A 14,047-nucleotide genomic window follows, 5' to 3' on the forward strand; every position below is an offset into this window, starting at 1 on the left:
GAAGGTGATTACTTTGGCATTCCAAGTGAAAGAAATATACAAAAACACGTTTTTCACTAATATGCTTTTATTTACTAAGTATATTAACACATTACATGCCTTGTAAAAATGTGACAGTTATGATACAATGGCACGTATCAGAATCTTTGCCCACTCTTCAGTCTTCCTTCAACCTGAGGAATATGGAAGAGAGGAATATTTGGGGTAGAAAACAATATTTAAAAAACACAAAACCCTGACAAAGACATAAATGAAATGAAGAAACAAGATGTAAGGATGTAAGGTGCTCATGATTCACCATGGAGAGAACTAATGTTTTGACGATTGCAAAATAAATTTCCAAAGTGAATAGACTTAAAAAAAAAAAAAGTATGATCATCATGAAAGTTAATTACCTTTACCAGCTTCAGAATTCTAGAAATGACAAAATAGTGGATTGGATGTGAATAGAGAAGAAAAAAAGTGTGTGTTGCATGTATGAAAAATACATTTAAATGTTTGCTGTTTAAAAATTACATGTATCTGAAGTAAAATGTTATCTTTTTCTGAAGCTTGGCAGACAGGGCTCACCCATTAATATTTAGGCTTTACTGGGGCCTGATTCAACTGCCTCAAACAAAGTACAGAACATACCGCTGCTGCAAGTTTCAAATGTTTGAAATATCTACATGTAAGCATATCTGGCTTAAGTAGTATTAAACGCCTGTGTGACAACTGAATGTACATTCGCCACTAGCTTGGCACCAATGTTACACCAAGATTCCCATACATGTGCTAATGGAAATAGTAATCCTTGGTGTAGTTCTTATGTTACCTAAAAAGGGAAGTTTTCCACAGTGAGCAAAGCTTTATAGTGATATATGTGAATGAAATGACAGGCCAAAAAACCCAGTTATGGTTATAAAAATGGCAAGCATTCAGTTTCATTTACTGATACATGAAGGTACCCATATAGTGGAGCCCTAGTTTCTTTTCTAAAGTAAGAAACAACTTATTAGTCAAAATAATTGGTAAATTTATTGATAGTGACACCCCTAATGTAAATACAATGATCCCAATTGATCGCATGACCTGCATCAAGTACACAATTTAATGTCATTTTTGAATGCATATTGAGACAGAGTCAGTCAGACTTTTTGGAAGCACAAGGATGGCTGGTCCTATGCTATACAAACAAAAATAATGTTAATTTATAAAGACTTAGTCCACAGAATATAAGTACACACTGTGTACAGTTTCCCAAAGCGTCTCTGTCAGTTTTTTTTTTTTTACACTCTTAAGAAAGTGCCAAGGTCAGTCAGTGAATGCAGTTACTGTCTGAGGGATAATGGAAGTCTCTTTTTCTCCACTGGTCTCCAATTCAAGTCATTCATTCTTTTGTACAGTTTTTGCCCCTTTTTTCCCTTCATTACACTGCACACACAGCCCAATGAGATAAGGCTAGAGAAAGAAAAGGATGACAGCAGCTTGGGTTACAAACAGTGTTTTTTACGCCAAGAAGCATACAGGAACATGCACGAGGAGTGTAATGGAAACAACTGCGTAATCCATGCGAGTTGCTCTTTTTCTTTGGCCAGGGACATTTATCAAAATACATATATAAATTTATGGTAAATGTGTTAAAACCATCTCTAGAAACCCCTAATTTTTGTTAAATCCTTTAAAGGAGTTTACAATTTCATTAAATCAGTCTCCCTGGCTTCTTGATAGTCCCTGGTCTTTACAACACAATGCTTTCATTTCATTGCTGTGAAGAGAACTCTGTAGTGTTATGAATTTAAACAGCACATAGAAAAGAAATAAAGAAATGTACACCGTCATCAGTAGAGGGTCAATGGAAGTTGTAAAACATTTGCAAAGAGTAAAGTAAATTGAAATGAAAGAATAATATGAAATATTTATCAAACAAAACGATCATCCTATTTTCAGAGAATGCAGACTCCATCGACACAGCTTCTTTGAAGCGTTCAGCCTGAACTCTTTTAGACTTAAAGGTGCTGTAAGCATTTCATGTTTCATTTTTGGTTATTCACTTTTTATGGCATCAAATTTTAATTAATTATCTAAGAACATCTCACGTGCATCTGTTTTTATTTGTCACACTATCCCATCATCTCAATCATAGTGAACGACAAGAAGAAACTTGTAAAAACATCCAGAAATTCTTCAAGTTTACAGCAAGGAAGATCACTGGATGTCAATTGAAATTTTGTCAGAAGCTCCTTGGCACAAAGCAACAAATAACTGATGTTATATAGTAGCTATTGTGTGAAATTGGACAAACATTACAAATGCAGATAAAACCCCTGGTATATTCTTTACAAATGTAGTGTACAGCTCACGTTTCTTGTATTTCAAGTTAATTAACTACAATTCAGTTTACCACTGGGAAAGACATTTGGGTGATATTAAAAACTGGAGTAACACTAAGGCTTACGAGTACAACATTGAACAACAAAGGGTTTCCCAAGGACTCAAGTGTTCACACCCTTCCCTTGTTTACAGTGCATTACATTAGTTCAAATACAAATGGTGTGTTAAAAGCTAATAAGGTCAGAACAGCCGTGTTGTATTTTTGTGATTTCAAATGTGAAGTGCAAAAAAAATTCACTACTGTTTTAAACCTATCCCCCCCCCCCTACAAGACTCTAGATCGCTAGTGTAATATTTTAAACTTTGTTTTCTGTAGTTGATTTCTTATTACAACATTTCCATTTGGTTGAATGGGGCTTTTGAAAACATCATAAGAGTAAGAGAAGTTACTAGAGTAGGACCAGTTACTAGCCTGCCTAATCCTTACTAAAATCCTGACCTGTCCAGCTGATGAAACTCATGATTGACAGGCAGAGGGCCTGGAATGCTTTCACAGACAACATGGCTCCGTTTCACCTTTGACAAGGCATTACGCAAGATCATCTGCCAATCACTGCTGTCACCGTAACCTCAGCTAGAGTATAGAGAATGACGGGACAGGACACTGGAGACACCCTGCAGTCCCCACCTGTCTGTGTCCATCTGTTTTAACTCCCTTTGGATTCATACACCAACCTAGGCTTATGGACACAGACAGCAACAAGAGTAAAAGAGAATAAATTATACTGGTCTTCATGGTAACTACAGTAAGATGTCCAATGCATTTATAGATTTAACTCAGTAATGCGGAACTTGGAAACATTCTTTTTTTGTTCCGTATTAAATTTCATTATCAGTCATTATTAGCATTGTTGAGCCAATTAGAATCTTTTATTCTGACATACGGAATGCTAATTGGCTGTTTAAATTGTATTCTCCAAGCTTGCTAATAACACTTAGGCTTATGCTTAGTGTATAATCCACTTCCGTAAGTAAGTTCACCCACTTTAAGCACCACACACGCACTCAATTCTGGTTTAAAACTACACCCACTTTTGTTTGGCAAATATTAGCTATTGTAAATAAATAATATAATGCTGGCAATCCGTGGCACTGCATTTTTTTCTATCAGATGGGACGAGCATAGTTTGTTATAAGTGGGCTGTTAGGAAGGTGTGTCCTATTGGAGCGTGTATGTGGATTTAGATGGAAAAGCGCAACAGTATTTGATTCACACAGGAAAAATAAACAAGGCAGTGATGTGGACGAGTTGTGCATCTTTGGCACGGGAGACTGGAAGAAGGCAAACATACACAAAGGGGAAACAGAGGACGGGGGTTTGGGAGGGGAATGGAAAGTGGATGTTTTTTCCCCTTCCTTGTCTTTCAGTCAGTATTGAAGGTCCTCTCTCATACGCCTCCCTGGGAGAATGAAAATACCAGATCTTTGACTCCCAGTGTCTCCTAAGGAATTTTCTTTTCCTTTAGTGGGGGCTCCTAGTTTCAGTCAACGTTAGAGAACAGATCATCTGGAAATGCAATTACCAGCAGGCATCATACACAGGGTAAAATACAAAAACATAATTGGCATTAAATTTAGCATGGAATATATAATATATAATATGTCTTTGTTTTATTATAATATTTTCCATCTCAGTACAAAAGGAGAACTGGAGCTTGACTGGTAGTGTTTGTCTGACCCAAAAAAAGGGCACTGAAGACATCCAGAGGAGGGCAGTTCAATTCTAGCCAGTCTATGGGATGAGAGACAGATGTAGTGCTCTCTCTTCTTTTTCTGTCAGCAGTCAGAAGGCATTTCCCACCCTCTCGTTCTTAGATTTCTTGCTCCAATGGCTTTCAGACAGTCATAAAAGAGAGGGAACACTGCAAGGTGCTGGATTTTCAGCACATCATGTTGAAGTTTATGGTCCTTTGTAGGGCAGGTGTATGTAAAATCTACACTATAGTTATATGGAATTGTGCACAACTAGGGAAAAAATAACTGCAGGCCTAAATCTGTTAGTGTCGACATAAGATGATGCTGGCGCAGTTGATCAGAACACTGATGTGGACAAAAACCCAGGATAGACATGTTTTAGCTTGAGCAAATTTGTATGGATGCAATGAGTCTAACACTCATCACAGAGCGTGGAGAACTGCGGTGTGTTTGAGTTTGTGAGAGAGCAAATGCATGTGTGCCTCAGCTTTCGTCCTCAGGCTGTTGCTGATCAAGCAGGCGGACGTGTGTGAAGGGGAAATGGCCTTTCTTGCCTTTGCACTCTCCCTCCCACTGACCGTTCACGTTGATCTTCGTCACCGTCACTATGTCGCCCACCTGTACACACACACACAGACATCAGTTAGGGGAAAAACGTCATGCTGTCACTGCTCAATGAAGACCATATGCACTAGCAATAACTATTAGCCATAAATACACTATTTCTTTACATTAATAAATATGCAAGCTGACATTTGCACTGATAATTTCATGCAAACAGAATTACGTATAGAACTACAAAAAAATGAAAAAAACTTCCAATTACGTTTACTTCCAATTACGCTAATAGGAACAGAAAGAATGTAGGTGAAGTGTATGTTTATCATATCAATGACCAAAAAAGCTGTAATCATAATTTAGAGGCCCTTGCTTGAATAACTTCAGCACATCTGTGCCCACAGGACACCAATTTCTTGCACTGCTCTGATTTACTATTTTTTCAGATATTCTTGCAATAACATTAGCTGATATTAGATATTGGATGGATATATGCAAAATTTCAAAACGCAGCAAAACACAGCTCAGTTTCAAAATTAAAGTGTGAAACAATATTTTTACAATTGTGAAACTCACTTTAAAACTTTAAATTGGGACAAATAGTGACTTGTAAGACTATTTTTTTTAAATCTCTACTGAATATACCAGAATGTTGTGGTTAGGATATACCATATACAAATGCAGCTACTTACTAAATAAAACCATCAACACTATCAAGATGGGCTGATATTATTTTGCACAAAATTATTTCCATGTTGGATTACATTATCTTCACAGCACAGGAAATAAACACTGTATTTGTTATAAAGTCCTTCTGTGGAGGTTCTGCAAAACCCAGTATCACGCAGGACAATATATCACACATACACAGTACTGACTTAGAAAAATGGTATGGAACTGGCCACAGACAATGGCATAAAATTTAAGACAGGAGAAAGAAGCAGATTACAACACAGCGTGTGCCCGTCTGGAACATGGGGAAAACTGCATCTGGTCAATTAAGCAGAAGGCACATTTCTTCCTCTCATATTATATATATATATATATATATATATATATATATATATATATATATATATATAAATAAAAATAAAACACAGCACATTGTGTTCCTGGTTTATTTTTTGCTTGATAAAGGAGGCTCTTGATTTAATCCTCCAGTTGATGACATGAGATCACTGCAGGGTAGGAGGACTTTGAAGCTAAGCTTCCAAATTTTCATTTTTTAAAAATGGTGCAGCACTTTATTTCTGTCACCCAAGTTCTTAAAAGTAATTTCAAAGCCACCTCGGTTCAGCATTAAATTTGACATAAACGGTGTTCCATAAAGTACGCATTTTTTTTTTTTAATTTCACAGGATTTTTTTGTTTGAAGACTGTCCATACACTTCACGCAATCTTTGGATGTGGCAATGCCCCTACCGCAACAACAGTTTCGAGGTTGGTACAGAAGTTCGAAGAATCTGGGTCAGTTGCAACCAGAAAATAGCATCGAAACCATAATGTTTGAATGCAACGAAACATTGCGGTAGTGCAAGACAGTGTGAAAGTGAGCCCCATGAAGTCGCCTCACCATCATTCACAACAGCTGGGTATGTCAACATCTGTGCATCGAATACTGAAAAAAGATCTTCATATGCATCCCTACAAGATTCAGTTGAGACAAGAGCTCAAACCAGCATATCATGCAAAACGGCGAAGGTTCGCTGATTGGATTTTGACTAGACAACAAGAGGACGATAAAAAGAGTTATCGCTAATCTCAATGATACAATGACTGCCTGCAGAGAGAGTGGAGGTGGTCATATGCTCGATATCATTTTTCATTACTAAATTGAAGCATATGTTAAAAGAAATTAAATAAAAAAATTTGAATTTTGCTTCGATTTTGGCTGATTTATTGCATTTTTAAAAACTACATACTTTATGAAACACCCTTTATAAATCTTATGTATATTATTATTATTATTACTAACAAAAAGTGCAGATACTAGGCCCAGTATAAATACCACATTACCACAAAACACTGCTTTATTGATCAGTTGCACCACTCCAGGCAGATGTTTAATAAATTGTGACAATTTTAAATAGAGAATTTCTTGTCATACTTGGGTATATTTTAGCCATACTGCCAAATCCTAGTAAAGAAGCAAGACCACTGTTTTCCACTGGCAAACTGCTGAAAAGACCACCTTTCCATACCTCTAGAGCGAGGGCCGTTTTGTCGTAGGCATTGGGAACTCTCTTCTGGATGGCTCTGGCAAACACAGGCCCATTCTGCAGGTTGGGTAGAGGAGTGTTGACCACAGGCTGGGCGTAGTCCAACTTTGTGGGGACTGGAGCTACAGTGCTGTCCAGCGCTCCCACTGTGGATGTCCCCAGGCCCACCTGACCCACAGGAGCGCCCCCTGTGGAGGTGGGTGAAGGAGGCCTGTACCTCTCCACATAGGGGACGGGAATCATTCCAGCACGCCCTTCGCTGTTCTGGGCATTCCACCACTGTTCTTCAGGCTTCTCCAACACACGCAACACATCGCCCTTTCGGAATGGTAGGTCCTCCTCATCGTTTCCCGGGAAGTCGAAGAGGGCACGCACATACTCTGCGTCCTCTGATTTCTGGGGGACACCCGGAGGGGCAGTGCTGATGAAGCTGGCATGCTTGGCTCTGTTGATGGGCTCGATGAGCGTGGTGGTGTCCAGGTAGTGGATCTTGTAGAACTCCAGCAGACCTGGAAGTGTGTCAAACTCCTGGTCTCCGATACGAAAGCGTGAAGCCATCAAACCTGAACAGAGACAGAGCATGCATCAGTTTCACACACAGATTTCCATAGTGCATACATTTTCCATACTCTAACACCTCATCTCCGATGGTGCCTGTCAGTTGATGTGACAGATCTGGGCAGTCTGAATTGTTCTCTGGAGCCTTAAGCTGTTTAGTTGTGGTGGCAGTTAGAAAAGAAGTGGTGGGTTTGCCTCATGTCTCTGAAGAGGCACGTGTTCACCCCCAGACTCCTGACACTGGTGACCATGTGTGACTAAGGAAGACCCACTGACAGGGGAATTGGAGACAAGTAATAACTGGTGACAAAACTGCAAAATAAATAAATAAAATAAAATAAAATAAAAAACCCACACAAAGAAAATGAGGGAAATAAATAAAGCAATAATATACCATTCATGAACCAAATTGGGTATATCAATACTACTCTACTACATTAATTGGCGCTAGGGGCCCAATGCTCTAAAAATGTATACTACATAATATTTTACCTTAAAATTACAGCTTCAAAATCATTGTGAAACTTCACTGACCTGTAACAGGGAGAACAGATGTTCTGTTGTGGCTAATCTGCACTGCAGAATCTATGAAACCTAACTTTTTAGAGAAGGGTAGGAAACCAACACCCTCCATCCCACTCCTCATTGATTTCAGTATAGTGCTGTAAAAATGAATTAATTATACAGTGGGGAGCCAGAGGAAACTAACAAACCCAAATCTTACCTATTGTTTCTTTATACACTGATTCAATGCATCCTACAGCTCAAACCAAGAAAAAGCATCATCAGGGAAAAATGCTAAAATAGGAATCCCCCTTCAGCAAGCACCATCTTGAACGGTGCCGTAAACAACAAAAACATTTCTGCATTCCTTAACCCCGAATAAATAAAACACCAAGCGCGAATGCACAAAACCTAACAACATACAAATCATCGACTTCCACTGACATGAGCAATTTGGTCATACATGAGCAATTTGTCCCTGCTTGACAGCAAGTTTATTTGTGGCAACACAGATCATACCTTTTCCTGTTACTGACGTACCAGACATTACTAATAAGTAAGAGAGGTGACTCAGGCCTCCTTCATACCTGGCATTAATATGCATCTCCAGTGACCGCTTGTAATTGGGCATTCTCACCGGAGGAGGGATTAAACAGTAATTTCACAAAAACACTTAGATAGCACGTATTTGTCCTAAAAACACATACAGAGGAACCCTAATGGTCTTCTTTTCAACTATATATAGGTTTAAAGGTGTATATTTTTAGAATGTTGCAAGAGAAATAAATTATTTAAGAGGCCTGTCTCTCATGCGGACACAAACGTGTCTCTGACCACCTCAAGTCACACCTGTATTTTTGCTGAACACTTACGATTGGATCACAAAAAATGCATGTTAATGACAGGTGTGAATGGGGTCAGAAATGTCTACGGCCACACAATTCCTGTAGAGTGATTGCACATAAATCTGGAGGCGTCTCATTAAGCAATAAGCACCGGCCACACCAATCGCTTCTCTGCACAAGCTGTTTTTCCCAATAAACCAAGTTTAAGCTGTAATTTGTGTGTGTGTGTGTGAGATATGCCTCTTGTAACTTGTATTTTAGGTAGTTCTAAGAGAAATATATTAGTTTTCCCTGTATATAGTTGAAAAGTAGACTGTTTAGAGTTTGAGAGTGTGTTTATTATGTTTCAAGGACAAAAACTCATAGGAGTTATTCAAGTGTTTCTAGGACATTCACACTGTCACACTCCTCCTCCACCAACGAGAATGAAGAGAGAAAACCGTTCACAGGTGGTCACGGGAGACACATTTAAGTCCCAGGTGTGAACGGCTATCTGTTTTGGCTGTCACTCCTGATTGGATGACACGTGTTAATGGTGAGTGTGAACGGAGCCTGAGAACTAAAGGAAAATGTGACAACAGCTTGTGTCCACTTGCAACTAGAAGGAACCTGCCCTTCCAGGATCCAGCTGTGTGAATGAGTGACTGAGTGAGTGCGAGTGCATGCGCATGAGACGGGCTGGGGGGATGGAGGGAGAGGGAGACGGACAAGGCACAGGATTACACACATTCCACAAACACCATACTGAACAGTCATCCTTAGTGTGTGTCACCCAGCCCATTCATTCCTAGACACTCTGTGTCAAACACCTTTCAGTTCCGCCGGGAAATTCCACTTCTCCACCCCACCGACAGCCTTTCATTAAGTTATATAAACTTACAGACTTAGATAAGAACTAAATAAAGAGTTGTTCATATGCAGGTTATAGTAAGGCAGTTATTGTGAACCAGAGAACATGGGTTAACTATCCCATGTGTCAGGATTCAAATGTTATATTCAGTATCTAAGTGTTTCTTATGTTAGGAGGAAAAATGCAGGAGAAAACTGTATAATGCCCTTCAGTTTTTGCAGAACTCTAAAGCATTGCACTATGTTAAATTATAATTATTATACACAAAAGATAAAGGCTGTAAGTAGACTAACTGTGCTGCCTTAGCTAGCTGAAAAAAAAAACTAAATGTTTCTAATTTTTTCCTATTATTTTAATAAACATATAGCTCTAAATAACTTTTCATCAAAAGAGGAAGACTATTTTAAGCAGAAAACTGAGTAAATAACCATCAAGATTTGAACCAAAGAGTTCTGTTATTCGCATTAACTTCCTCTGCCCCTGGTGAGCTAAAGTGCAGGGATCAAATGGTTCATTTGACTATTCCTATAAATATGAGGTTTTACACATTTGGCTTTACTAGATTTAAGTGTTATACAAATAAAACACACTTCTCTGCTCTTAATCTAATGCGTATATCTGAACACCAAAGTGATTCAGAATTAAATTTGCTTAAATTAGATTTCCCTTCAGCACATTACCTTAACTTTAGACTTCTTTTTTTTCTGTGCTGCGATTTCACAGACAAGCCACTTTCACCCGAATCTCTCGGTTTCAACATTAGTCTAAGAGTTGTCGCGTTGCGCTAATTTTTATTTTAACTTAATATAAAAAGGTGAATTACAAAACTATTCAAAAATTGATTTGTTCATCCAAAATCAATGTGCATGATTAGGCAAAGTAGAACTGTAAAGTCACCCTCCAGAAAAAAAAAAAAATAAATAATAATAATAATAATAATAATAATGTTTCTGCTCTCGTTTTTGTAACTGCTGTGTGCTCAGTTTGGGGTCAACACCAGCTTGTTTTCACTTAAAAGGCACAGGCATAGAAATCGGCCATTCTGTACATGTCTATTTAGACAGACGGAAAACACTGCTGTGAGGCTTGATCCTTGTAGTATTTTGACTAAAGCATGTCACTGGTTTCATTAATACACCAGATCTGTGTTCATTACTCATTCATTACTGTAACAAGGGGCATCACAACAAACCCAGGACTAACAGCAATAAGAAGTGCTCAGAAACAATCCTTTGATTCTAATTCAGACACAGAGTAAATAACCTTCAGAAAAGGAAAAAGCAAATCAGTTTTATCTGTAGTTCTGTCTGCTTTATACAGCTACCCTCATAAAACGATGAGTTTTCCAGTGTCCTTAGTGTTTCAGAGTTGAAGGGGGGTATTAAAATGACTAATACTCACTCTGTCCACACCCCTTTAAACAGCCACGTTGGGTTTAGGAGTGGACACCAACTTTAACTTTTACAGGGGCTAAGTGTAAACATTTTAACAAGAAATATATTTTTCCACTTAAAAACATGTGCTGAATTTTTGGGCTTTAAAAAAAGGCCAAAACGAAAAGCCTGAACACAAACTTAACTTTAAAACGTAGAGTTAATCACTCACGGACTGAAGCTAAATTGCTATAAGAAAAATGTAAAGATACGAATCTTAGAGGTTTAAATGTTTACCTAACAAAGTTGTACTGGATACATCTGATTTGGTTTTCAGGGCTGTGTGTGCTATTAAACACGCCAAGGACTTTAAATGAACTCAGACTACAGCTAAGGCAAACTTTATCTGGCCAAGCTAACTGGCTAAATTGTACTTATTAAACTATCAATAGCTGGAAAACTTCAGATAAAAGATGGAGGGCGCATTAAAATGCACAACACGGACATTAAGTCTGTTAATTTCTTCTCAAATTAAAATCCAATTTACAACTCAAAAGTAGTGCTTGAAAGTCATCGTTATGTCCGTGAGACTGAGCTGCGTCTCAAATGACCACCTGCTCCCTGTGTAGTGCGCTATACAGGCCACAAATCTAGGGCTTCTACTCCCAAACAGGACCTTGTATATCGTATAGAATATTTTTTTAAATTAGAACATCGAGTTGAACAATTATACCGGGGATTTGTTCCTGGAAAAACTGTTAAATATTTCATTTTAATCGAGAGACGAGTTGCGACTGTTCTGAGAAATTTTGCTATTGTGATTTAAAAAGTTATTTTTCAAAAATATTAATTAAGACTTGAGGACAGTTCATTCATATTGTGTTTTAGGTGAACTTCAATTTACTGAATTAAACTTGAGGGGTATTCCACAAAGCAGGATTTCTCAGTTCAGCCCGGTAACTTAAACCCAAATTCAAGTCTGTCCAGTGGGATCAGATGTGGAATGATGGGATTGCTACTGGACAGTCGTCAAGTTTGGCCATAAGTTAGGGGGCTAACTGATGAAGCCTGCTTTATTTAAAAAAACTGATTCAGCGGTTAAGACAATACTGTACACAAAATGACAAACAGGAATTAAATCTTAGTTCTTGATTTTAAAAATCATGTTCAATTAATCCGTGAAGCCAAACCTGTGGCCTGCAAAGTGCACTCAATAGTGAGCAGAGACGAGGGAGGCATTTGGAACTCGACCTGCTTTAGCTTAGGTAATGTTCGGAGTTTGTTCTACCCTTTCTAATGAGCCCAGACTCGTTCATTCTGCAACAACACCGCGTAGTGAGATCGGCGTGTACCTGATCCGGACTGGCGGTTGTTGTTGATGCTGTTGATGATATAATGGGAGACTTTGGAATTTTCGGATACGGAGAGCACATAGTCGCCGCGGATGGTGGTCGAGTCTCGGACTAAAAACACTCCGTGTCTCTGGCCCTGCAGCAGCGCCACCGCGTCTTTTCTGCTGATTTTGCCCCAGTACCAACTCCCACGGTCTTCGGCGTCAAAGTGCCCAGCCATGGCTACGCTGTTGCTCGGCGAGGCTCCTCTTGCCCCTCCGCTTCACCGCAACTTCATACAAAAACTTTGGAGGAGAAAAGGCTCGGGGAGAAAAGCCCCGCTGCCGCGGACACAAAGCTCTAATCCTGCCGCCACAAACTCCACTGAAAACCCTCCACAAACCGACACTTTCTAAAGTAGCAAACGTCTACTGTCTCCACTGATTTCCTCCGATTTTCTCCGCTCCTTAGCGCCCGCAACTCCGCACTGAAATGGCGGCTGCTCCAAGAATTATTGACCTCATCGGCCGGAAGTGAGGTAGGGACTTTTGGTTTGAAAATTAACCCGCTACATACCGGACACACCCAGGCCGACGCAGCCGCCAGTAAAATACAGAATTATATTTCATTTATTTTATTATCATTATCATTTTTATTCTTGTTTTATTTGCTCTCAATTCTTCCCATTCGTCTATTTTTTTCTAATGTATACACGTTTTATAGTTAACATTTTCATCGTTGCTTCGATAAACAAAGACAGTACATTCCTATAAAATATAATCGCACTGGCTCAAACATTTTATGAATGAATACTCTTAAATCCATCTTAATGTCGAAGAAGCATGTGTCAACAGATTTTCATAGACTTAGGACTGGTTTCGCGGGGCTGGAGTTGTCTTAGAATAAATTGCAAAGGCTGTGGCAAATCACACTTAAAAAATAACATTTCTGCTTTTAGTCTGAGATTAGGCTTAATTTAAGTCTGGGAAACCAGCATACATTATAGTTTATTTGAATGGTTGCAGTCCTCGGGTTAAGTCTGGAGGGGGCGATATTGTATAATCAAATAACACTGTATTACTGTCTGGCTTGATTTGGTGTTTTCTACACAACTTCTAATTCATTTAATTTACATTATTTTGACCTCTTCAAAATACCTCATATCTTTTAATACCCCAAAAATGTTTGTAGAATTCTACAGGGCTGTTTAACATTTCTTTTTCACTGCTTCATATTATTCCTGTATTACTGCCTTATAGTAATCATAGGGCGCTGTTGGAAACTAAAGTTATTGTCTGGATTTATTACAAAAACTCATAAGAATCAAATTGAAAATACATCTGTAGTGCAACTATATCTTTTTTTTTTTTTTTTTTGTAAGGGATGGCTTACCTCCATAGATGTTTGTTGTTCTACTACGGTTATGCCTAGTTTTGACTGCAATGCCAGTGATAAATAAGTAACTTGAACCGTTTAGGCTAGTTTTAAGATTAAACTTGGTCTGTTTTAACAGTTTGTCTCTAACGGAAGTATTCATATCTGAAATCAAATGTATGTATTTTTACATAGAATTGCATTGTTTACTGCATTTTCCTGCTCACTGTGAATATGACAATAAATCCATTGTATCGTGCATCCCAGCTTTATCCACACTTTTACCACACTGTCATAAAGATAGTTTGTATCTGTCATAGAGTGGAGAATCCTCCAGAAAAGTTTGATACTACAGACCACCAGCTCT

At 38.5% G+C, this 14,047-nt stretch overlaps 1 protein-coding gene across 1 annotated transcript; it reads right to left on the bottom strand.

Annotated features, from left to right (window-relative positions):
• Positions 1-69: 69 nt before the first annotated feature.
• LOC136686205 (adapter molecule crk-like) lies at positions 70-12,851 on the bottom strand. Its single transcript, XM_066659830.1, has 3 exons — positions 12,328-12,851; positions 6,828-7,408; positions 70-4,686 (listed from the first exon to the last, which is right to left on the bottom strand). The coding sequence occupies exons 1-3, from the start codon at positions 12,545-12,547 to the stop codon at positions 4,552-4,554; spliced, it is 936 nt and encodes a 311-aa protein (XP_066515927.1). The 5' UTR covers positions 12,548-12,851; the 3' UTR covers positions 70-4,551.
• Between the last annotated feature and the right edge of the window lie 1,196 nt (positions 12,852-14,047).

The sequence above is a fragment of the Hoplias malabaricus genome, chromosome 2 (assembly GCF_029633855.1).
Source record: "Hoplias malabaricus isolate fHopMal1 chromosome 2, fHopMal1.hap1, whole genome shotgun sequence".
Classification (NCBI taxonomy): domain Eukaryota; kingdom Metazoa; phylum Chordata; class Actinopteri; order Characiformes; family Erythrinidae; genus Hoplias; species Hoplias malabaricus.